We start from the raw sequence: 26,923 nt of genomic DNA, 5'->3' as shown, positions 1-26,923 counted from the left end.
CAACAGCTACATGTGCACCACCTATAGAAGTGCCACAACAAAAGGCAGCCACCCCTGACAATTAGGTGACAGGTACTTTAGACACCACCAAGGGTACCCCATAAGCACATACACCCATCCACTATTGAGGCTGTATGCATAGAGTGCACCCAGGAATATTGTTTGAATAGCCATTGCTAATTACAGTGAAGCTTCCTTTACACCAGTCATAATTTCATGGTTGATGCTATCCTCACTTATACTGTATGGACTAGTGTAATGGGGCTTAGCCTTATTGTGGTATAAGGTAATGGTTGTAGGTGAGGCTAACCTGCCTGTCAGTTAATCTAACATATTTTGTCCTGTTTATTTGTTCTTTGCCTTGCCTTTGTGTTTCTTTCACAGCAGGGTTTAAAATGATATTTGATTTGATATTTGGCTCTCTATGCCAATATTGGTTCACTAGGATTTTCTGAATGCCCAATGCTCATCTTGGCTTTCTAGGATGCTCTGCATTCTCAATGCCCATCTTGGTTTACTAGGATGCACTGCTTTCTCTATGCCCATCTTGGTTTACTAGAATTTTCTGCATACTCAATGCCCACTTTGGCTCACTAGGTTGTCCTGGGTTCTCTATGCCCATCTTGGCTCGCTAGAATTTCCTGCTTACTCTATGCCCATCTTGCCACATTATGATTTTCTGTGTGCTCCTTACCAATCTTGGCTCACCTGTGTGCTCCTTGCCTGAGCTTCATCTGCTCTGCTCTGCCCTGCCTTGCCCTGCCCTGCTCTAAAATGGGCATGGAACACACAGGAAATCATGATGAGTCAAAATAGGCCTGAAAACACTACAGTGGTAAAGTTTTGCTTGCTAATAACAGTTACCAATAGATCCCTATTATAAGTCATCTGTTACTGTAGAGGTGCCAGGCCCCCATTAAACGGACCCAGTCCCGCGATGAATTTACACTTCAAAAAGTTTAAACATGAAAAAACATTAGGAGATACTCTTTGAGAGTGAAAACAGGTTTTCAGGTGCTGGAAATTAAGTTAATGAATTCTCATTACATTTATCATATATCTTACCATCTTTTTTAAGGTGAATGGAATAAGTGCTATGGATGGGAAAGACTTTTCTACAAGTCCTTCTAAACTCATACAATTTGACCCAGGTAAGAGATAGTACACAAAAATCATAAACACTAGAAATGCTGTATTTTTCTATTTGTTTGCAATTTAAAGATCCTGCTATAGGCGCAGATCAACAGAACAGATTAATAATGTTGGGAAACATTTGTATTAAACACCTGTAAAAGGCAGCTTATTTTAGGAATATTATAATACTGTATGATATATTTTGCCCTAAAAAAGCATACATATATGACATTACCAGTATCCATTTACTTACCTGAAAGTGTTCCATTAATTATTCAAATAAACTTGGCTATCATGTCCATCTCCTAACTGTAAGTTGTTTTCTTTGTCTTAGACCCTTACAGTCCTTTAGGTTCTTTGTCATAGCTGTCATGTATAATATTATACTGTGCATTATAAACCCATGTGTCATATACCTGCAGGTTGAATTGCTGTACAGTCTGATACAAACAGCTACTATCCTGTTACTTGGAGCTGATCTGAATCTAATTGGTTGCTCTGGAGCATTATAGAGAGTACTTTTTGTTTCATTCTTTATTCATTCAATTGTATGCCATACAGGGATTTTTGGGGTCCTATAGGCTCCCACAAACAACAAGCAGCAAAAGCAAGGAGTATGGCATACATACAGAAATAACATCAACGGTAGAATCACCACAGGTAGACCAGCAGATACAAGGTCCATCCAAACAGTAACCATAGAGTTCCTTTCCCCCAAGGAACCTTGGCAAGCTTACATCCGTATAACTTTTTCAGTACAAATGAAAAAAAGAGAGGAAACAAAAAGGGGGGGGGGGGGGGTTGAGATGGGAGTAGGGAAAAGAAAGTGCATGCACTGGCTTAGGAAATTCTGTTGGCGTCACACATCACCTCAAAAGGAACAGTCAAGGATGTCACAGTTGAGAACTCAAAATATCCCGATATTCAGATGTGAATGCAAATTCAGTTTTAGTAAAATTATGTTTGTGGACCCGGCGCATCACGGATCACGGTGAAGGGCGCTGATCGCGGCCGTTTACCACGTGATCGCTCTGTCAAATGACGGAGCGATCACATGTAAACAAAACGGAGTGATTTCCGGTTCCTCCCTCACCTCTCCGTCCAGTGTGAGCGGAGAGGGGAGAGGTCGGTGACAGCAGCGCTGTGGGCTGCATGTGTAGTGCCCAGAGTGCTGCTTTGTGACAGATCCATCGATCCATCCATCCATGCTCACCCATCCATACTCTGCATACCCAGCCATACTCTGCATACCCAGCAATACCCAGCCATACTCTGCATACCCATCCATACCCATCCATACTCTGCATACCCATCCATACTCTGCATACCCATCCATACCCATCCATACCCATCCATACTCTGCACACCCATCCATACCCTGCACACCCATCCACACCCATCCATATTCTGCACACCCATCCATACTCTGCACACCCATCCATACTCTGCATACTCTGCATACTCTGCATACCCATCCATACTCTGCATACTCTGCATGCCCATCCATACTCTACATACCCATCCATGCTCTGCATACTCTGCAAACCCATCCATACTCTGCATACCCAGCCATCCATACTCTGCATACCCATCCATCCATACCCATCCATACTCCACATACCCAGCCATACCCATCCATACCCAGCCATACTCTGCATACCCATCCATACTCTGCATACTCTGCATACCCATCCATACTCTGCATACCCATCCATCCATACTCTGCATACCCATCCATGCTCACCCATCCATGCTCATCCATCCATCTTCATCCATAATCAGCATACTCATCCATCCATCCATCCTCAGCAATACTATTCCATTCATCCATCCACGTTCAGCCATCCCATCCACCCCCATCCATAATTAGTTGTAGCCAGCCATACTCAGCCGTAGCCAGCCATACCCAGCCATAGCCAGCCATACCCAGCCATAGCCAGCCATACCCAGCCATACACAGCCGTACCCAGCCATACCCAGCTGGACCCAGCCATACCCAGCGGTACTCAGCCATACCCAGCCATACTTAATTGTACTCAGCCATACCCAGCCATACTCAATCATACTCAGCCATACCCAGCCATACTCAGCCATACCCATCTGTACCCAGCCGTACACAGCCATACCCAGCCGGACCCAGCCATACCCAGCCTTCCTCAGCCATACCCAGCCATACTCAGCCATACTCAGCCATACTTAATCATTCTCAGTCATACCCAGCCATACTCAGCCATCCCATCTATACTCAGCCATACTCAATCGTGCTCAGTCATGCCCAGACATACTTAATCATGCTCAGTCATACCCAGCCATACCCAGCCAACTCATTCAAGCTCAGCCATCCCCATCCATGGCTCATCCATCCCCATTCATGCTCATCCATGCCACATCCATGCCACTACAGTGCCTCACAAATGTGTAATAGGTAGTCAAATTAGATTGGAAACTTATGTCCCCAGAACACCTGATGGTGCTCCCTGCATGTTGGTCCTCTGTATGTGGCCACGCTGTGGAAAAGTCTCACACATGTGGTATCGCCATACTCAGGAGGAGTAGGAGAATCTATTTTGGGGTGTCATTTTTGGTATATACATGCTATGTGTTAGAAATATTGTGTAAATTGACAACATTGTGTAAAAAAAATGTGTTTTCATTTTCTTTACACATTTTCCAAAAACTTGTAGAAAAAAATTACATGTTCAAAAGACTCTATATGCCACATAGATTATACATTGGGCTGTTTTCTTTCCAAAATGGGGTCATTTTTGGGGCATTTCCATTGTCCTGGTTCTCTAGGGCCTTCAAAAATGTAAGAGGTCAAGAAATTATATGTGTAATTTATGCTCCAAGTACGCCTGATGGCGCTCCCTGCATGTTGGGCCTCTGTATGTGGCCACGCTATGTAAAAGTCTCACACATGTGGTATTGCCATACTCAGGAGCAGTAGTAGAATGTGTTTTGGGATGTAATTTGTGGTATGCATATGCTGTGTGTGAGAAATAACCTGCTAATATAACAATTTTGTGAAAATAAGAAAAAAAGAAAAGAAAATCTTGATTTTGCAAAGAATTGTGGGAAAAAATGACAACTTCAAAAAACCCACCATGCCTCAAATACCTTGGAATGTCTACTTTCCAAAAAGGGGACATTTTGGGGGTATTTGTATTTTGCTGGCTTATTAGGGTCTCAAGAAATGAGATAGACCATCAGTACTTCAGGTGTGATCAATTTTCAGAGATTGGCACCATAGCTTGTGGACTCTATAACTTTCACAAAGACCAAATAATATACACCGATTTGGGTTATTTTTACCAAAGATATGTAGTGGTATACATTTTGGCCAAAATATATGAAGAAAAATTACTAATTTGCAAAATTTTATAACAGAAACTAAGAAAAATTATTTTATTACAGAATTTTTCGGTCTTTTTTCCTTTATAGCGCAAAAAAATAAAAAACCCAGCGGTGATTAAATACCACCAAAAGAAAGCTCTATTTGTGTGAAAAAAGGACAAAAATTTCAAATAGGTACAGTGTTGTATGACTGAGTAATTATCATTCAAAATGTGAGAGCACCAAAAGCTGAAAATTGGTCTGGTTATTAAGGGGGTTTAAGTGCCCAGTGGTCAAGTGGTTAATAAAATGTGTAACCACTAATACTGGTGGAAATTCAGGATTAGAGAACAAAGGAGTCATTGGCCCGATCAATGTGGAGAGGCCTCTCTTTTTCAATACTTTATCCCATATTTTTAAAGTTGATGACACAAAGATCGTTTATTCCTTTTTCTCAGGTCGAATTTGAGGTTTAATCCATGGGAGGGATTTAAGTTGTAAGGCCGCGTACACACGCGGGGACTGTTCGCTCAACTTTGTCCGTCAAACAGTTTCAGCGGACAGTCCGCTCAAAATTAGCATGGACGGACTTGCCCACACACGACGAACGAACAGTCCGCTGAAACCGTGCGAGATGACGTGAACGGCACGTACGACGGGACTAGAAAACGACGTCCTATACACTGCAATGCAACCTTCGGCGTGTAAATTCTTTCTGAGCATGCGCGAGACTTCGTTTGACGAACAAGCCTACACACGGGCGGACTGTCCGCTCAAACCAAGTTTCAGCGGACAGTTTTTCGGAATTTCCGAAAAACTTTGTTCGCCAGACTGTCCGCTGAAACTGTCCGCTGAAAGCCCACACACGAGCGGACTGTCCGCCGAAACACTGTTCAGCGGACAAAGTTGAGCGAACAGTCCCCGCGTGTGTACGCGGCCTAAGCCTGCAATATCTTCCTCTATGGTTACCCATTGTTTATATTTTGCGTTGTGGTACCAATCTATTATCCTTATTAAGGATGCAGCTTGCAGATATGTTGTAAAGTTAATGTTTTACGAACCTGTTCCGCTCTATGGTGTGCCGTAGCCATGAGATCTTTCTTTAGTTAAACTTCAGACAGAGGCTTTTGGAGGGGATGGAATTCTAGCCTCCCGACTATGGGCCCTGGCATATGAGGGAGCTACAAGCTTTTAGGAAGATATTCTGTTATGTAATGTAAAAGGACATTATTAAGGATGCCATGATGGTCTCTTCCAGCTTGGGACAGGACAGATGCATGTGAAAGGAATGCTGATTAATGAGATTTAGAAAGCCCGTGTCTTTTCACCCAATAGTTTATAGTCTCATTGTGTTGTGTACTCTTTGCTGGGTCATTTGGGATGTGGCTGTATTCGAATGTTCCATTGTGTCTGTTTGCCTTGGATATTAGCTGTGAGATTGGTGTTGGCAAATTCCTCCAACAGCTCTCACTGCTGATTGGACAGTCTACCCTACCCAGAATGCAAAGGAGGGGAGATTGTCCAGGTTATTATCTGTGTACCTGTGTTTTCAATAAACAGTCCATGTTCAGCAACCAAACGAGTATTTTCTTGTTTGGGGTTGTTAGCGGTTGGAACATCTGTTGGAACAGCTATATTCAGACTGGGAGGAAGCTGTATATGACGAAAGCACTCAAGCGGAGTGTCAGACGTTTCGTTATAGTTTGTTTCTATAATAGTGGGATATGTGCCTTTGCAGCGTTCAGCAAATTAAGTAGGAGGAAGCGCTTGTAACGTTTCAAGTACATGGGGGTCAGATGCAACAGAAAAGCAGCCAAATAATCCGGCATCTGGATATCAGTAAACATCTGAATCCAGTGTTTTATTTGTGACCAGAAATCTTTACTACCTTCACAGGACCAGAAAACTTGGAGGATGGAGCCCACCTCCCTTTCACATCTCTACCATAACGAGGAGCTCTGGGGGAACAATTGATGTACGATTTTTGGGACTCTATACCATCTACATAGGATTTTGTATCCAGTCTCTTGGACCCCAAGCCATCACCTGCCCAGAAGAACAGTCAATGTGTGGAGAATGGAGCTGTAACCAAAGAAGGCCCAATACAATGGGGGTTGAGGCCTTAGGTAGGATAAGGAAGGATATTCTCTCCTGGTGGAGTATCTCTACCGACATCTTAACAGGGAGAGTCTAAAAAAGGATAACAGTAGTAGCCATCAAATGGCGAGACCCCCAGTGGCGTGGTAAGGAGTTAAGGGGTAAGCTTCATGGAAGATGCAGTTGCCTAGTCCATAAAATTGCCAGCAGCTCTGGAATCCAGATATGCCAAGAGTGAATGAGAAGAAGCACCTACATGAAGAAACATGGAAAGAAGAAGGAGAAGGTGATATTTCTGGGTCCAATGCTCCACCTTCCAGATGTATTAGACCCGAGCGTTTCCTAGACAAAGCGAGCAGGAGTCACGAAAATGACCTTTGGCCCCACAATAGGGACACAGACCCAGAGTTGTGCACCTAGCAGGTTCCACGGGGGATAACCGGGTTCAGCCCAGCTTTATAGGTTTCTCAGCTGGCAGGAGATGCTCCACGGGATCAAGGAAGGGGAGCTCAGGCTGACTAAAGACCAGGGAGTGCTGGTGTCTTTTTTCTAGGGACCTCTCCTTAAAGCAAATATCAATATGGTTACACGAGGAGATGACATCGTCCAGACCGCTGGGGATGGTTCTTCTCGCTAATTCATCCTTTACTCGGTCACGAAGGCCATGTAAAAAGGTTGCAATAAAGGCCTCATTATTCCAGCTCAGCTCAGCTGTTAGTATACGAAACTGAAGAAGACTCTTGGTGAAGATGAAAAGGGCACTGGCCTCAGAAGAAACCTGACCCGGTTCCTCGAAGATATTCCAAAAGAGCTTCAAGACGTTAGACAGGCAAGAAGCCACTGGATCATTCTTCTCCCAAGGCTAAAGCCTCTCTGGAGAGGAGGGAAATTATATAGGCTACCTTTGCCCGATCAGACGAGAAGTTTTGAGGCTGGAGTTCATAGTGAATCGTGCACTGGCTGAGGAACCCCCTGCAGACCTTGGAGTGCCCAGGGAAACGGGACTGAGCTGGTAGTTGCAAAGAATGTGTGGCTGCAACTGAGACCGGAATAGGTACAGCCACCGATTGTGATTGAGGTTACTGAACCAGGAGTCTTAAGGAAGCCTGGAGCTGTTCAAAGCGGGAGGAAAAATCCCGAAGGAATTGCATCACCTGGGTCTGATTGGATTCCTGGGCCTCGAGTCTGGGGACTATGCCCTGCAGCTGATCATCTGTGGGTAGAGACACATCAGCCAGATCCATGGCTGATCAAACTGATAAGTCCCTTGCGGTCCAAAGGCCTAGGAACACCCTGTGGAGGTTGTGGACACAATGGCTGACTGCTGAGGGTTCAGGGACGCAGCCCCACAGGGTCGCAGCAACGGTCCTGGACAGGAAGCTAAAGCATAAGATTCCCCAGGGCACGGGATCTAAGAGCCAGCAGGTTTTCACTAGACAGTGAGGATGGACTATGCTGCAGCTGACTCCAGATCACGGCCCAGAGGGTTTGCCAGCTCACACTCCCGGCTGGCTCTGGAGGATGGAGAGGAAGCAGCAGCACATGGAAAAGAGGAATGGTCAGTAGGCAGGCCAAAGTTGGGGCGACAAGCAGATAGGGATGGTCAAGACAAGCCAAAGGTTGCAATAACAGGCAGACAGGGATGGTCAGGAGAAAGCCAAGTCGGTACATGGAACAAACAAAAAAGAACATGGTACGAATGTCACAGGAAGGCCTAACACAAATGTTTATTGGCAAGGCTTGGCTTGCAGTGCACAGGTTAATATAGTGTTTCCTGTTAGAAGCTGGGGAGGAGCCATGCTTGAGGGAAGATTACTTAAGCACACAGGTGAACAGCATTCGGTCTCTAAGTTGAACACAACAGAGAGGTAAGCAGACAGACAAACATGAACATTGCTGCACATTAATGATAGTTGTACTTCCCCTCTTAAAATTTTAAAATATCAGTCCAACAGCAATTAATCATCACACCAAAAATTTAAAATTTTTCTTTCTGCAATGACAAAAATGATAAAGTCTGTATGCAACATATAAACCATTGGTGGAAGTGGCTGTACTCTATGTTCTCGCTGGTCTTTATATGTGTAGTTGGTATTCAGCAGTAGGGATGAGCTTCGTGTTCGAGTCGAACGCATGTTCGACTCGAACATTGGCTGTTCGTCCGTTCGGCGAAATCCAAACTCTTGGTCCGTTCGCGTCAAAATTCGTGTGGCGCGAGCGGACCACAATGCACTGCGGTGGCGCAGTGCATTGCTGGCTCATGATTGGCCAAGCATGCACTGTGACCCCGCATGCTTGGCCAATCGCAGCGCCAGCAGCGAGGAGAGCCATGATTGGCCACAGGCAGGATGCCTGTGGCCAATCATAGCTCAGGCTGTGTAGTGCACGCCCCACACTATATAAGGCCGCCTTTGAGGCGGCCTCGTGTAGTGTGTTGGCATCTGAAGCAGTGGGTGTTCTGTGTACCTTCAACACAGTTACACACCAATCGTTTTTGGCTGATTTCCTATCTTGCTCTTGTGTATTGGTTATTGTCTGTGCCCTGACCGCAGTATACACCACTATATTCACCTCACCTATATAGCTAGTGATCTAGCTTTAACAATAGAGCTTGCAGTCAGTAGTGTTAGGAGATAGTGCGTGCTGTCTGCGTGCTCTGTACCCAGTACATACCGCTATAATCCACCTACATAGCTGTTCTCTATTTGAGCCCAATTGTCATCTGCAGGAGTTATTGGAAGTTGTGTGTGCTTCCAGCACAGCACAGTATACATCTGTATATACCCCTTTAACTCTGCTGTTTTCTGGTTATTGTCTGCGTGCCCTGACCGCAGTATACACCGTGATATTCACCTCACCTATATAACTAGTGGTCCATCTTTAACAATAGAGCTTGCAGTCAGTAGTGTCAGGAGATAGTGCATGCTGTCTGCGTGCTCTGTACCCAGTACATACCGCTATAATCCACCTACATAGCTGTTCTCTATTTGGGCCCAATTGTCATCTGCAGGAGTTATTGGAAGTTGTGTGTGCTTCCAGCACAGCACAGTATACATCTGTATATACCCCTTTATCTCTGCTGTTCTATAAAAAAGGCATCTGCAGGAGTTAGTGGGTGTTGTGTGCCTCCAGCTCAATATAAACTACCCAACTACTGTTTTACCCAACTCCCTTCAGGCCATTACCATGTCTGGAAGGCCAGCAAGGAGAGGCAGACAGGCGCGAGCCGATAAAAGAGGGCAAGCAGGCTCTGTGTCTAGAGACAACAGTGCTGGTCGTGGACGCGGTGCATTGTCATCAGCACGTGGCCATGGGACATGCTTGTCCTTCTTTTCTGCAGCTGGACATGTTGAACCGCAACATGCCAACGACTTGGTAGAGTGGATGACCAAGCCCTCTTCATCCTCCTCATCCTCTCTCACCCAGTCTCAGGGTAGTAGCAAAGCAGCTGCCAACGCATCGTCTTCCCTCCTCTCAATGTCATCATCAGTGACTCCTTCCCTAGACCCACCACGTCCTCCTGAGGAGTCTCCTGAACTCTTTGAGCACAGTGTTGGGTACATGCTCCAGGAGGATGCCCAGTGTTTGGTGGGCTCTGATGATGACACTCAGCTAGAGGAAGGCAGTAGCGTGAGCGCAGAGAGAGGGGATGCTCAAGAAGGACAGCAATCTGGCAGTCATGTTCCACAAGCTGCAGCATACTGCCAGGTTTGCTACAGCGATGAAGAGGGAGGGGATGATGAGGGCACTGACTCCACGTGGGTGCCTGGAAGGAGGGAGGAGGAGGAGGAGGAGGAGGAGGCACATGTCCAACGAGGCAGGATGCCCTCCGGGGGCAGCTTAGGGGCAGCACACCGACTGAATCACACCGCAGAGCTCCGCCTGCGCAGAGCGCTTCCTCTGCGCGTTATTCTAAAAGTTCTTTGGTGTGGGCCTTTTTTGAGACGAGTGCATCAGATCGCACCGCTGCTATTTGCAACATATGTCTCAAGCGTATCTCACGTGGCCAAAACATCAGCCGCTTGGGCACCACATGCTTGACCAGACATATGTTGACCTGTCATGCAACTTGTTGGCAAGCGTTCCTCAGAGACCCACACCAAGAACAAAGCGGACATCTCCTTGCTTCTCATCAGCTGGCATCTCCAACCCCACTAGACCTTCAGTCCTCTCTGAAACCTGCTCTGAGAGGAATGAAGGTGTAGAATTAGGTGTGTCACAGCCAAGTGCTTCCGGGAACTCTGCTAGTGGTACATCCACGTCCGATTATAGCAGGCAAATGTCCCTGCCCCAGCTGCTGGACCGGCGGAAGAAGTTTACTCCCAGCCATTCACATGCCCAGCGGTTGAATGCTAGCTTGGCTAAATTGCTAGCACTTCAACTGCTGCCTTTTCAGTTGGTAGACTTGGCCCCCTTCCGTGAGTTTGTACAATGTGTGGTTCCTCAGTGGCAGGTCCCCAAACGCCACTTTTTCTCACGGAAGGCGATTCCGGCTCTCTACCGGCATGTGGAAGGCAATGTCCTTGCCTCGCTGGACAGGGCGGTCAGCGGTAAGGTGCATATTACCGCTGACTCATGGTCCAGCAGGCATGGACAGGGACGTTACCTGTCTTTCACGGCCCATTGGGTCACTCTTCTGGCTGCTGGGAAGGATGCAGGACAAGGTGCAGTAGTGTTGGAGGTTGTTCCGCCACCACGCCTCCAAAATGCTACTATTGGTTGTGACACACCTCTCTCCTCCACCCCCTCCTCTTCTTCTTCCTCCATGGCCTCTTCCAGTGCTCTGTCCTCAGAACCAGCGGTGCTCCGTAGGCATTGCAGGGGCTACGCAAGTACGCAGGCAAAACGATGCCATGCCGTGCTTGCGCTGGTTTGTTTGGGGGACAGGAGCCACACTGGGGCGGATGTTTTGTCAGCTCTGCAGGGGCAGGCCGAGAGGTGGTTGACGCCACGCCAGCTTAAGCCAGGAATGGTGGTTTGCGACAATGGCACCAACCTCCTCTCCGCCCTCCGACAGGGACAACTGACCCATGTGCCCTGTGTAGCTCACGTCCTTAACCTGGTGGTGCAGCGGTTCTTGGGCAGGTACCCCGGCTTACAGGATGTCCTGAAGCAGGCCAGGAAAGTCTGTGTGCATTTCCGCCGATCATTTAATGCCTGTGCTCGGCTGGCTGAGCTCCAAAAGGAGTTGAACCTGCCCAAGAACCGCCTTATATGTGACATGCCCACCAGATGGAACTCAACATTGGCCATGCTGCAGTGGCTGCACACGCAGCAGAGGGCCATCAATGAGTACCTGTGCGACTACGGCACCAGGACAGGGTCAGGGGAGCTTGGTTTTTTCTCACCATGCCAGTGGGGCATGATCAGGGATGCATGCACTGTCCTGTCACCGTTTGAGGAGGCCACAAGGATGGTGAGCAGTGACAGTGCATGCATCAGTGACACTGTACCTCTTGTCCACCTCTTGGAGCATACGCTGCGTGGAATAATGGACAGGGCACTTGAGGCAGAACAGAGGCAGGAAGAGGAGGACTTCCTTGCCTCTCAAGGCCCCCTTTATCCAGACAGTGTTCCTGCTGTGCCACCCATCACACAGGAAGAGGGTGAGGAGGAGGAAGAGGAGGAGGAGGATGATTGTGTCAGCATGGAGGTGGAGGCTGGCACTCAGCATCAGCAGCAGCAGTCTTATAGGGATGATTTACAGTCCCAAGAAACACGTGGACTTGTACGTGGCTGGGAGGAGGTAGCTGCGGATCATGTTGTCCTTAGTGACCCAGAGGACTCCGGACCGAATGCCTCAGCTAACCTACGCTGCATGGCCTCCCTGATCCTGCAAAGCCTGCGGAAGGATCCTCGTATTCTTCGGATCAAGGAGAGGGACCATTACTGGCTGGCCACTCTCCTTGATCCACGGTACAAGGGTAAGGTTGCCGACCTTATCTTGCCATCGCAGAGGGAGCAGAGGATGAGACATCTCCGGGAGGCCTTGCAGAAAGCTCTGTGCAACGCGTTCCCAGAGACTGGGAGGTTACAAACTCCTGGTCCTGGACAACGTGTTGCTGAGGCATCAGTCAGAAGGAGCGGTGGAGAAGGTGGCCGTCTGACTGATGCTTTCAGACAATTTTTTAGTCCGCAGCCTCAAGGTATGATTGGTTCCAGCACCCATCACCAGCGTCTAATTTACATGGTGCAGGAATACCTAGGGGCAAGGTCAGACTTGGACACCTTTCCCACCGAAAATCCTCTGGCTTACTGGGTCTTGAGGATGGATCACTGGCCAGAGCTTGCACAGTATGCAATTGAGCTACTGGCCTGTCCTGCATCCAGCGTTCTTTCGGAACGCACCTTCAGTGCTGCTGGTGGCTTTGTTACCGATCACAGGGTGCGCCTGTCCACCGAATCAGTTGATCGACTGACCTTCATCAAGATGAATCAGTCTTGGATCACCCACAGCTACCAAGCACCTGAAGCTGATGTAACCAAATAATTTTTTTTGAAATACCACATCCCTTCAAGACTGCCTATGCTGATGCTGAGTGACTGTCCTGTTATGTTGATTGTCTATCCTCTTCCTCCTCCGCTGATATGTTGGAAGAACACTTTTGGTTCTGGGTGATGCCAGCAGCCCAATTTTTCTGCCCCTGTTTAACAGGGGCGTTTAATTACAATTTTTGATGCAATGCTTTGCAGCAGGGCTAATTCCTGCAATAAAACTAGAGTATATGGCAGTTGTTGGAGTGTGGTGGCACCAGCACCAGTGCCTAAGGCCCAATTTTTCTGCCCCTGTTTAACAGGGGCATTTAAGTACAATTTTTGATGCAATGCTTTGCAGCAGGGCTAATTCCTGCAATAAAACTAGAGTATATGGCAGAGGTTGCAGTGTGATGGCACCAGCACCAGTGCCTAAGGCCCAATTTTTCTGCCCCTGTTTAACAGGGGCGTTTAAGTACAATTTTTGATGCAATGCTTTGCAGCAGGGCTAATTCCTGCAATAAAACTAGAGTATATGGCAGAGGTTGGAGTGTGGTGGCACCAGCACCAGTGCCTAAGGCCCAATTTTTCTGCCCCTGTTTAACAGGGGCGTTTAAGTACAATTTTTGATGCAATGCTTTGCAGCAGGGCTAATTCCTGCAATAAAACTAGAGTATATGGCAGAGGTTGGAGTGTGGTGGCACCAGCACCAGTGCCTAAGGCCCAATTTTTCTGCCCCTGTTTAACAGGGGCGTTTAAGTACAATTTTTGATGCAATGCTTTGCAGCAGGGCTAATTCCTGCAATAAAACTAGAGTATATGGCAGAGGTTGGAGTGTGGTGGCACCAGCACCAGTGCCTAAGGCCCAATTTTTCTGCCCCTGTTTAACAGGGACATGTAATTACAATTCTTGATATAATATTTCAAAGGAGGGCCCCTTCCTGTGCCCAGCCAGAGTAACGGTGAGGACTTATAGTGTTGTGGCACCAGCACCACAACCACCAAAGGTCAATTTTTCTACCACTGTTCAACAATGGCATGTAATTACAATTCTTGATATAATCGTTCACAGCAGGGCGCTCCAGCGCCCACCAACAGTCACTTTGAGGGCTTACAATGTTGTGGCAAAACCAACACCTTGTTCCGCCATTTCTGCAGAGCATATAGGGCAGGCCCCTACTTTCAAACATCCAATTTACAAACATCTCCTACTTGCAAACGGAAGGAGACAACAGCAAGTGAGATGAAAAAAGATGGACGACAAAATAAATTATACAGGGGTGATAACCCTTCCCTATGTTTTCCAAAAAGCTTTAAAATAGTTTTTTTGACTGGAACTACACTTTAAAAATGTACCAGTTGAAAATTACAAACAGATTCAACTTAACACAACAAACCTACACAGTCCCTGTCTTGTTTGCACCGCCTGTATACTGCTGTTCTGAGTATATAGGGCCTGGGGGCCACACGCATTTCCTTTTTTTAATATGGGTACGGGGTTCCCCTTAATATGCGTACAGGACCCAAATAGGCTGGTAATGGGCAGGGAGGGCTACCCATGCCATTTTTCTGAATGATTTTCAACCATATTGCAGGAACCAGATATAACATTAAAACCGCAAGCAGTTTTAAATGGTGTTATTTCCGTTTAATGTCATTTTGTGCAGGGACTGTTCTAAACACGGGAAACACGTGGCACTTCACAGGCATACTACAGACACCCCCCAGGCACCATATTTAAAGGAATATTTCACTTTTTTTTTTCACTTTAATCGTCATTAAAATCAGTGTTCCCGCCAAAATGGCCATTTTTAAAACTTTTTTTTGCATTGATCCATGTCCCCTGAGGCAGGAGTCAGGTCCCCAAACCCTTTTTAGGACAATACCTTGCATATTAGCCGTTAAAATTAGCACTTTCCATTTCGAACGTTCGAGTCCCATAGACTTCAATGGGGTTCTAACGTTCGTAACGAACGCGGGGTCCGTTCGAAAGTTCTGGTGCGAACCGAACCGGGGGTGTTCGGCTCATCCCTATTCAGCAGCTTACTCCTGGCCCCTGAAGACATTCTCTGTGATGAAACACGTCAGCAGAGCTTAGTTAGGCTGCTGATGTCATTATGTCTGCCACTGGCAAGAGTGGACTTGTGGACTTCTTTTCATGATCTTTATTCTTTGCTTTGTGAGTACCCTCCTTTATTGAATAAATTAAGAAGATTTTATAGGATTACACGATCTGGTCTACTTTGTTTCTTTATGTTTTCCGTTTGGCTACACATGTTGTGGAATTATTTGAGGGCCGTGATCTGTATCAAGCTGGCCAATTTAATCCTCATGATAAATACAGTATAACTATGCGCTTTTGACCTTGGTTGGTAGGGGTCATATATCTCTTATAAGAGGCTGGTGGTGGTGCACTGAATTTGGTACATTTGCAGAGCAGATTTGCACAAGAAGTTTTTTCAATTGAAACAAGCTGATTGGACTTCTTTTCCACATGATAATATTATTGTGTTTACCACCTCTGGATTTATTATTAACTATGAAGTTGGTGTAATAATCAATTGCTGGTCACTGGGAATTAATATTTTACCATTTTAAAGGGGTAGTGCAACATTAAGTTTTTTTCCCACCTTACTCTTTACGTTACCCAAATAATAATTGGATGCATTTTAAAAAATAGAACATATATTAATAGAACTAGAAAACAGCTAATGAAGAGTAGACGTTACATTAAATGACTTGTGTCTGTCTTTTGTTTTCCTTTCTCTTGTTGTTTTTGAGAATATTGAAACTGTTTCTGATGAAAGCTCTTTTAAACATAATAATATAGTTATCTTATGTCTGCAAATTTATGTGCAAGGCATTGTTTATCTAAACAGCAGGGGATTAATGTGCTATAACAAAGCATTATCTTACTTACATTATACTTAATTAATTAGTAGTAAAACATAGTGATTTTCTGGGAGATTTTGGCATGTTGTTACATTTACTAAACCTTAAAAGAAGAGAGCCGCTGCTTTTGCCTGCCAACAAAGCGACTTTCTGCTCACTTGCAGGATGGAATTAGCTGTTAGTTGTTTGTATACTATGTTGCTGAGCGAATAGGACTTTTAGCCTAAATTATAAATATCATCTGCGACTTATTAATGTAATGACATGAAAATGGGGATTGAATTTATGTTTTTGACAAATCATAGTGTTTTATTCACCCACATTTTAAAGCAGAACTAAAACCCGTAATACCTCTATGTCAATAGTTCTCAGTTCCTTGCCACCATCTTCTACCTGGCTTATTCTGAGTACCCGGCTGCGATCATCTTCATTGACTGCCACAGGATGAAGTCACTCTTGCGCTTGTGCATGTGCAGCTCAGCGTACATTTCAAAGAAGACTGCGAGCAGGCAGGTAGGTTTCCTTTATTGCAGAAGAGACATGCATGTCTCTTCTGCAATAAAGAGCCTGTCTGCTTACAGTTTTGTATTTAGTAACTTTGGTTCCGCTTTTGGCCAGTTTGTGGCTTAAAGTTGTATTAAACCCAAAAACAAAAATATATTGCAGGCTACCAATCCTTAGATGTGTTAGCTGCATTTGTTTTTTTTTAGTCTTTTTTTTTCTTTATTTTACCTGGTGATGTTGCCAGGAGCACACTTTCTGTCAAATGCCGCCTACACACGTAGCAGACTATCCGGCGGACTTAGTCTGGCGGACTTTCCGCCGGACTGTCCGTCGTACTTTCCGAACGAGCTACTTGCCCACACACGGCACTTTTTCAGCGGACTAATATGGCGTACTAAGTCCGCCTGACTATCCGCCGTACTTTTGAAATGAACGGACTCACACACACACATTGAGGAAAGTCCGCTCATTTTGAGCGCGTCTCCAGGTAGCCGGGGCCAGCGAGGGAGGCGTCGCTGGTCCCGTCACCTGGAATGGACTTAAAGGGGAACCCCTACGCTGAAAAATCGGCGTGGGGGTCCCCCTAGGTCCATATCAGACCCTTATCTGAGCACGCTAGACAGCCGGCCAGGAAAGGGGGTGGGAACGAGCGAGCGCCCCCCCCCTCCTAAGCCGTACCAGGCCGCGTGCCCTCAACATGGGGGGTGCCTTGGGAAAGGGGGGCCGCGCCCCCCACCCCAAAGCACCTTGTCCCCATGTTGATGAGGACAAGGGCCTCTTCCCGACAACCCTGGCCGTTGGTTGTCGTGGTCTGCGGGCGGGGGGCTTATCGGAATCCGGGAGCCCCCTTTAATAAGGGGGCCCCAGATACCGGCCCCCCACCCTATGTGAATGAGTATGGGGTACAATGAACCCCTACCCATTTACCTGTAAAAAAAAGTAAAAAAAAAACACAACACACAAGGGTTAAAATAGTTTATTGCACAGCTCCGGGGGTCTTCTGTCTGTCTTCGGGGGTCTTCTCACCGGACTCCTCCGCTATATTCTGCTAGCTCTTTTTCTAGCGGAGGAGCCCGGCTTTCTTCTTCGCCGCCGCCCTCTTCTTCTGACTTCGGGGGTCTTGTCCCCCTCTTCGGGGGTCTTGTCCCCCTCTTCGGTTCTTCTTGCCGGGCCACCGTGCCTTCTTCTAGCTCTTTTACAAGCGGTGGCCCAGTCTTCTGTCGCTGCTGTTGCCGCTGTCTTCTGTTCTTCTGTTCTTCTCTTCTTCTCTTCAGATGTTGCCTTGTCACTGCCTCCGCTCACAATGGCAGGGACGCCATTGAGGTGTAGATCTGAAATGTGGGGAAGCTCTGCTGATTTTATTATCCAATCATGTGCAAGCTAAAATGCTGTTTTTTTATTTTCTTTGCATGTCCCCCTTGGATCTACAGCGACTGCACTTCCAAGTGCAATTTCGAGTGCACTTTGCACTTGTAGTTTGCACTTGTAGTGCAAAGTGGATTTGCCTTTAGTAAATAACCCCCATTGTCTTCTTCTGGCAGGGGGGCGGATAGGGGAAACCATCCTTCCTGGCAAAAGACAGTGATTATCGCTAGTGGCTATAGCAGCCGTTGGCAATAATCGCAAGAGCATCTGGCACGCTGGTTGTACCCAAGTTGACCGATTGATCAGCTTGGTACATTCAGCCTGCCGATTAACGGTTTTAACCATGCATGGCTGACCTAACAAATTGCAGATGAACTCCAGATAACACTTTATAAGCAGTGTTAGCAGTTTCATTTGGGGGTCTTACATAAATGAATAAAATCCGAGCACCCTTGTCAATGTTAAAATAGTCTGAACCCTATAAATGCTACTTAATGGCTGGACCACCTGGTGCAAATTATGGGAAAAAAATTCCACACTAAGAATTGATGAGCTGCAATTTAATACATTTGTGTTGGGGGATTAATACTGCTTTAATGCGTATAGTGTGGGGCTGGGGTAGGCCACCTTTTGAGCACAGTGTGCTGAAATTTTTTTTCAAAGAAATTGAGTGTGACAATTTTATAACAAAAAAATGTTAACTTTACACTCTGAATCACATAAAGTTTTTTTTTTTTATAAAGTAAATGCTGTAAACTACTACTAGTGAGAAATTAACATCCTGCACTCCCATGCCTCAGATCAGCCCCAATTCCTGTACCTTCACACCTCAGATCACTGCCCTCCCCTGCAAATCTGTTACACCACTGTAACCCCCTGCTCATCTGCCCCACCACTGTAACCCTCTGTACATCTGCCCTACCACTGTAACCCTCTGTACATCTGCCCCACCACTGTAACCCCCTGCACATCTGCACCACCACTGTTCTACCCTGCACATCTGCCCCACGACTGTACCGCCCCTGCTCATCTGCTCCACCACTGTAACCCCTTGCTCATAGGCCCCCACCAATGTTCCCCCTTTCTCATCTGCCTCACCACTGTACCTCCATGCACATCTGCTACATCATTAATCCATCTTCTCATCTGTCCTAACACTGAACTTATCCGCTCATCTGCCCCACCACTGTAACCTCCTTTTTCATCTGTCCCACGACTGTAACTCCTGCGCATCTGTCCCACGACTGTAACTCCTGCGCATCTGTCCCACCTCTTTTCCCTTGCTCTTCTGCCCAACCAATGTAATCCCCTGCTTATGTGTTCCACCGATGTACCTCCTTTCTCCTCTGCACACCTCTGCATATCTGCCCCACCTCTGTACCCCCTGCTCCTCTGCCCCACCTCTGTACCCCCTACTCCTCTGCCCCAACACTGAACCGCCCACTCATCTTTCCCCTCACTGTAACCCCTTCTCATCTGACCCAACACTGAGCCCCCTGCTCATCTGCCCCATTACTGTACCCCCCTGCTTTTCTGCCCCACTGCTGAACCCCCTTCTCATCCCTCCCACCACTGTACCTCCTGCACATCTGCCCCATCACTGTCCCCCCTTGCTCTTCTATCCCACCATTGTAACCCCCCTGCTCATCTGCCCCATCAATGTACCCTTTTTCTCATCTGCCCCACCACTGTACCTCCCTGCACATTTGCTCCCCCGCCGTATCCTCATGCACTTACAACTGAATCACCTTATCTGTCCTAACCACTGTAACCTGGTTTCTCATCTGCCCCACCAATGTGCCTCTGTACCCCCTGCTCTTTTGCCCCACCACTGTTCAACCCAGCTCTCCTGCCGCCACTGTAACCCCCTGCTCATCTGCCCTACCAATTCCCTCTTTTCACATCTGTCCCACTGCTCTACCCCCTGCCCCAGCACTGAAACCCCCCTGCTCATCTGGCCCAACACTAAACCCCCCTGCTCATCTGACCCACCACTGTACCCCACTTACTCTTCTCTCCCACTGCTAAACCCCTTTCTCATCTCTTCCACCACTGTACATCCCTGCACATCTGCCCCACCGCTGTACCCTCCTGCTCTTCTGTTCCACCTCTGAACCCCTCCTGCCCATTTTCTCCACCACTGGACACTCCTGCTCATCTGCTCCACTGCTGCACCCTCTTCTCACCTATGATATGCGTGATATGCAGAATGGTGAAAGGAAGCAGAGATGACACTCATTTACCTGTCCTGGCACAGTCATCCTGCTGATCCACCTCTCTCATCCAACCCACGTGCTTGTATGTGATGATGAGCTCAGGTCAGGGGCATTTTCTGAAAGCAGTGGGCCTGTGTGCAGGATCATAAGTTGGGCCCCTGCAGCTGAGAAAAAGTGGTTGGGTGTAATTTTCATTGCGCTGAATACTGGCTGTGGCTTAAAGGGACACAGAGTGCAGGGGTTCAGTAATAAGTGATGCAAATGTTCAGGAATAATTTCAAAAAAGTTCCCAGAAGCACAACAGTAATTCCACAAACTGTCACCTGATTGTGGTTTTCTCAATCACGGTAAAATCCCTTCTTTCGGAAATTGGTAGCAGCAACCAAACGAGTCATCTTCCTCCAGATGGTGGATGGGGCTAGCAGGATTGTGATTGGCTTTAGCAGTAGCCAAGACAGACTTCCTCCTCCTCCTGGAAACAGCGACCCCCCCCCTCCCCCCAGCAGAACTGCACCCAAACAATGTTTCTTATCATTTACAATGTGCGGGGGCACGGAGCCTCCCCCTCAGTGCAGATGTGGCATGGGGAATTCTGAAATTGGAATGCATTAGTGTCTCACCTACACTTCCCTGCTCTGCTGATGGGGAAGGAGTTGAGTGTCGGCAAAAAAGGCTTTGTATGCTGTTTGCGGCACCAGTGTCGGGGGTGTGCGGTATACAATAATTAGGCTCAGTTTTGTGTTTCTGTACTTCTTTGCAGTTTATGTGCCAGTCCTGGGTGCAGGACTTTCTCATCTTTGGTTGCTGTCCTCCGTATTTACAGATCCTAGTTATTTACGTCACCCATAGTGACATTATATAGCTGTTCCTTCACAAAATCACTGTTAGGAGGCCATGCTTCAAACCTTTACAAGCAAATGTTGAACGTTTTCTACTCAACTGATAGCTAGAGGAGGGTATATCAGAATAAAAGTATAAAAGTTATGCGTATTGTTTTACACAATGGGGCATTTTGAAATCAGCTAAAGAAGCCCCTCATAGCCATTAGAAAGAGTTCTGGAAACAGAAAATGTTCATATACTGTGTGTTCATTGTTCAAACTACTAGTAAAACTACTAAAGTATAAATTTATATAAATATATAAATGTATATACCCAAACTTCCAACCTGTAAAGGTGACTTCTTCTAATAGATCCTATAGATTTGTCCCAGTTGACTCGTGACCTTAAATAATATTTTGTAAGAATGATACACACAAATTGATTATGAGACAAAACAAATTAAACTAGGTGCTAGGAAGAAGTGAGGGTGTAATGAGCAAATAGTGACTCTTGATCCACCAAGAAACTTCATATACACTCCTAGCATTAGGTAAGATTTGCTTACGCTTTTAAGAACTTTTATCAAAATCTATGCATTGTTCCCCCTAATATCTCCCTATCACAGGCTGATCTGTCAGGAATGTATTATTAAACATTGTGACAGGCAAACCTACCGTATTGATTGACAGATTCCTTTAAAGCTTTAGTGGGTGAGTTTCTCCAAGCAGTGAAGGGCGTGGTTTTGGGTTTTTTAAGACCTTTCAGGAAATTTTAATGCCACAACTAACCTCTTATGCTAATTTCATCACTGAAAAAGAACAGATAAGGCATTAAACTCCTGGGCACACATGGCAGTATTGCCTAAACCAGGCAGTTATAAGCCAATTTTCTTGCTCAAATTAGATATAAAAATGTGCACTACGGTGCTTACTACTAGATTACTTCTATTCCTTCCATGGTGGATTTCTCATGATCAGACTGTGTCACAGAACTTTTTCTCACACTCTGCTTCAGTGTGTCCATCAATATACAGCCACTTCCAGTCTGAAGATCAGAGAACAGATATTTTAGCCAAACTTACAACACTAGCCGTCACTAGCTTTTAGGGACATGGAATGTTTTATTGGACAAAGATACAGGCTTTTTATACACTTGAAAAGTATGTCAGTCCCCCACATACACAATAACCCAAATATTTACCCAAAACATCACACAATGGGTTAGATAATGAGGTAGGGCTGACTCGTGGCTACTCCCCCTTCCTCTAGCAACTACTAGCTGACAATAATTTAATTAACATACTAATTAATGCAATCCTTAAAACATCCCAGGTGAACAGACTGCCTGGCAACAAGCTCACAACTCACAATATACATTATTACAAATATAAACACACCCCCCCAATAGTTTTCTAGGAGACAAAGGTGTGTTAATCAGCACAATTAATAATAGGTGAAAGACCCTTCAGACTGGTAGACAACAGGAGACCCAGGGCTTTCCAGATCTCATTAATCAGCATTCCTTTCACATACATCTGCTATGAGTCCCAAGCTGGCAAAGACCATCATGGCCTCCTTAATAGTGTCCTTTTGTATTACATAACAGATAATTTTCCTAGAATACTTGAAGCGCCCTCAAATGGCAGGGCCCATAGTTGGTAACCAAGAGGCTAGCATTCAGTCCCCTCCAGTCCCAGGTGAGTCTGTTACATTACATACAGTTTTTATCCCTCATAGGGAGGCCGGAGACAATCCCTTTAGGGCAACTCTCTTAGCTTATGTACACAAACAATCCCAGCACACCCTACCCCTCTTCACTGATACAGAGAAGGCTTTTGATAAGGTAAACTGGGGTTAACTTATGGCCACTCGTTTGGCCTCTGACCTAAAATGCACCACTGCATCTTGATATTGTTTGAATCTTCTACAGCCCAAGTCTGGATTAATGGCACATTGAGCGAACCCTATACACTTCATAATGAAACCCACCAGGGATGCCCCTTGTCACCCTGTTTGACATCTCTCTACAGCCATTCTTCTCTACCATTAGGCAAAATCAAAATATTCATGAGATTCAGATTGTAAACAAATACATAAAAACAATAACATAATACATAATCTGCACATGCGAATAACCTGTTTTATATACAACATCTGTTTATTTAAAACAACCCTAATTCATTTGAAAGAATTTTGAACTTCAAAACGAATCTAAATAAATCAGAAATTCTGAAACTTACACTGTCTAGGGCTGAGGTCTAGAGGCTAAAATTACACTTTTCTTTCACCTTGAAATCTGAAATGTTTAAATATTTTAGGGATTCATCTTAGCCCCTACCTAACAGATTTGCTTCAAGATAATTACTTATCATTACTTAATTAAATACCAGGAGATCTCCAACGATGGTAGCCTTCCCGGTTAAACAAAATTGATTAAAATGAATGTCCTTTCCATGGGAGCTGTTCTTGTTCCAAATTATACCAGTGGGTATAGCTTCTGTTTTCCCCCCACATTACAGTCTTTGATCACTGAATAATTTTGGGACAGAAGAAACCAAGGATCTTTCGTACTATATAATCAAGGTCCAAACAGACAGGTGGAGTAGCACTGCCTGACTTCAACGTTATAACGAGCCAGCAGTTTTGCCTAGAATCTACAAATCACTTTGTAGGCATTTCCGAATCACGGCCAGAATTGCACTGATTCCGCTCACAAAACGGAATGTCATGGTGTGAATGGAGCCTAATGCCTACAAAGTGTCAAACATATTTATTTACCTGATCCTGGCTAATCTAGCAACTTCAAATTACACAACCAGTCAAAGTAAAATTAAGTGAGTAGAAACACCCAACAGCAGGGTTTTTTTTCAGCCAGAACATGATGGAACTCTGTTCCACCACCTCTGTCACTGGCCCTGTGCTCTTTGCTATCTACTGTCACTTGTAAACACAGAAGCCTGGACAACACATGGTAACATGCAAGTAGAGCATGGTGCATGCGTAAAGTTCCAATATATATGCCAAGCTTGGTGTCCTAAAACCTAATTTCATTTCTAACGCTGAAACAATTTTAATTTTTCAATAGAATCAGTAATGACAGGAACCATGTCCACATCCCTTCAGAAATTCCCTTCAGATTTAATTTTGTGTACTGCAGCAGAATCACAACAGAAAGCAAGAGCAAATTTCTCCAAACTAGGACAAAATCTCATCCCCAGAATAAATATGTAGGCAGGTGCAGTCTACTTTCTCCACTGCAGGTGGTGTTCAACCGCAGAGGCATTGTAGAGGGAGCATTTTTCCTCTATGGTTTCCTGGGTCACTGGGGGAGCTATCTAGTTGGATGCTGCTTCTCCATGTGACTCTGGCGGCCATATTGAGTCTATTTAAGATGCTGGTCTATTTAAGACCCTGGCTCCTGGGCTTGGCACACATTTTGCATGTGGGTAGTGTAAGGACAGGTCACCAATCTAACAGGGACAGTGATTAGTGGCAGGAAGAAGTTACAGGTGAGTAGGGAAAGGATAGTGCAATCTTCGAAATCTACCCATTTGGGTATGGACCAACCAGGCTGCATTCCACCCCTCAAGACAGATACTGTGGGCACATCTGAGACCTGGTCCGGTACAAATTGCTAATATATACTGTGAGTGTTCACGGTCGGGTGTTGTGAATTACTGGATTCTAGATTAATACAAGTTCTGTTCTCTGCTGCGGACTCTGAATGTTTACTGCAGCCCAGCATGCTGCACTTCCCCACAAATAATGGGGACACAGGCAGCAATAAAAACCATAGAGAGGGTCTACCCTGTTCTACGCCATCTATAGCTAACAAAGAAAGTTTTGGCTAAACATTAGAGGAAATGATATACAGTATATAAAGGAATAAAAGGAAAATAGTCATCAAAGAGGCATTTTAGATATCTGATATGTAACATTGGTGAAATGAATGATATACCTGCTTTGGTAATTATATAGGAGTTAATTTGTCTCAACTATTTCCCTGTTAGGTTCAATTCACAAAGAGAGGCTGAAAACTGAGTAAAAAAAAAACAGTTTTTGTGTGATTTTCTAGGACAATAGTACAGAAAGTTTGACTGGGTACAACATCTAAAAACTAAGTTACATACACTTCCTCTAGACACATATGGCAATATATGTTAAGTAGAATTGCGAAGCTAAGAAGACATCCTAATCATGCTACAGCTTACAATGCCCCTTCTAAGGATAATTTACACTGTTCTCAAAGAGGAAAATATTATAATGTGCTTTTTTTTTTCAATAGCATGTGAACATGGCCATAGGAAACCATGTGCACTAAAATTTATTGTTTATTCTTAATATATGTGAACCATTATCCACATAAAAGCACATTAGTGTAAAAAGGCCCCCAGGCAATAAGCCATTAACCATCTACAAAACATTCCCAGTTGAGTATTGCCAAGTTTAACAGATGGCACTTAATGTTGCTTTTACGTGTAAACATTTAATGTGAAATGTAACTCTTCATACTAAGCAGTTCATGTTACTTTCCTAAGTATACATTCAATTAGTTGGCTTTGACTAGCCACCTTAGTGTAGTTTATTATATACTAATCTATCCTTTAGAAATGTATACATGATCGCAATTACAGCAGTTAGATTGCAGATTGTATCAAAATCCCATCTGAAAGAAAATGCCATTACTAATGCCTCAAATTAACATCTTACATGTTTGGTAGCGCAGTATGGGTTAAATAATACTATCCAGGGGCTTTTACAGGCATGTTCTGTGATTGGAGAGAACAGCAGGAGAGCAATCAGATTTTTGCCAGCACAATGGCATCCATCGACTCTTCCCATCTAACTGCAGACATGCTAATTAATATATTTCCCTATCACTAGGTTGTTTGAAATAGTAATTAAAAGAGTAATTGAAATGTTTACTTGTTGTAGGAGTGTCAACCAAGACTTGGAATATAGCAATTACCCAGGATGGATTAGAAGAAGACGATGAGACCTTTGAAGTCATTCTGAATTCTCCTGTGAATGCTGTTCTTGGCACTAAGACAAGAGCTGTAGTGAAAATTGTGGACCCCAAAGGAGGTATTCTTTTTTGATCTCCATCTTAAAATCTGGAACAGACTTAGCAGAAAATCTACTCTCTTTCAGTAACAAAATGTCGCCATTAATGATAGCTTTCATAACAAAAAGGTGTTCTTTTTTCCAGTTTTACTACTGTTATTTAGGAGATATGTATAGTCTATAATTGTAAGATAACCTATAGTTGTAGTGCAACTATTAAAATAATTGTTTTCTAATGCATGTATACACTGAATACACTGTCAGATTTCACTCTGTGCAGAGATTTTCCTACTCTGGGACAACAATCTAAGTACCAGCAGAATGAGATTGAACATTACTGGGACAGGTTAACTAAGCAGTTAACCCTTTATATACATGAACTGTTGCAACAAAATGTTTTAATGGAAACCCACACCATTGTAACAGTGTCTGCTGTTACAATTCTGGCCTTTAAAAAGTGTCTCTATTACTAACTGCCACACCCAAGCGGGAATGTAACAGAATTTACAATATGATAGCTCTTCACAGAGGCAAATGTCTTTAATTTCTATTTAGAGCATCAGGAGATTCCTCAAAGAGGTTGTAAAGGCTATTTTTTACATTAAATAAAAAAGAAGTTATACTTTCCAGATCAACACTGCCGGTTATAGTCTGTGCCACTGATCGAGCAGGGAAAATCCAACAGAGTAGCTGTATAGAAGTGGATCTACCATTCTTCCTTCCCATACATGGATCAAAATTCAGCTGGTCCCTGCTAAATTTTGATCCATGTATGGCCTGCTTAAGTCCAGTCTGCCATCTCAGAGTCACTGGCCCTCTTTGTAGTTTCAGTGGTAAGATGAGAGCTACTAAATGCAGCATCTTGTCCCTTGAGCTTAAATTCAGTCATAGAGTCCCAATGGTATGTCAGTAGATGTGCTGAAGTATTTTATAATGCTTAGCTGACGCACCCTAGTTCTAACTATTATAAATACATTTATATTTCGAGATAATTGGAATTCACAGTACAACAACCAACATATTA

The 26,923-nt window shown here is 45.0% G+C and overlaps 1 protein-coding gene across 1 annotated transcript in view; it reads left to right on the top strand.

Moving 5' to 3' along the window:
- The window catches only part of FREM1 (FRAS1 related extracellular matrix 1), a 225,320-nt gene that overhangs the window by 150,530 nt on the left and 47,867 nt on the right, over positions 1-26,923 (top strand). Inside the window, exons 29-30 of the mRNA XM_077475118.1 lie at positions 1,079-1,151; positions 25,771-25,920. Coding sequence (XP_077331244.1) covers positions 1,079-1,151; positions 25,771-25,920 — 223 coding nt within the window. The remainder of the gene's footprint in view (positions 1-1,078; positions 1,152-25,770; positions 25,921-26,923) is intronic.

This window comes from Lithobates pipiens, unplaced genomic scaffold (genome assembly GCF_037356315.1).
Source record: "Lithobates pipiens isolate NorthernLeopardFrog02 unplaced genomic scaffold, aLitPip1_a1.2 Scaffold_13, whole genome shotgun sequence".
Classification (NCBI taxonomy): Eukaryota; Metazoa; Chordata; class Amphibia; order Anura; family Ranidae; genus Lithobates; species Lithobates pipiens.
Note: the sequence above shows the minus strand (reverse complement) of the source record. Positions and strands in the feature narration are given on the sequence as shown.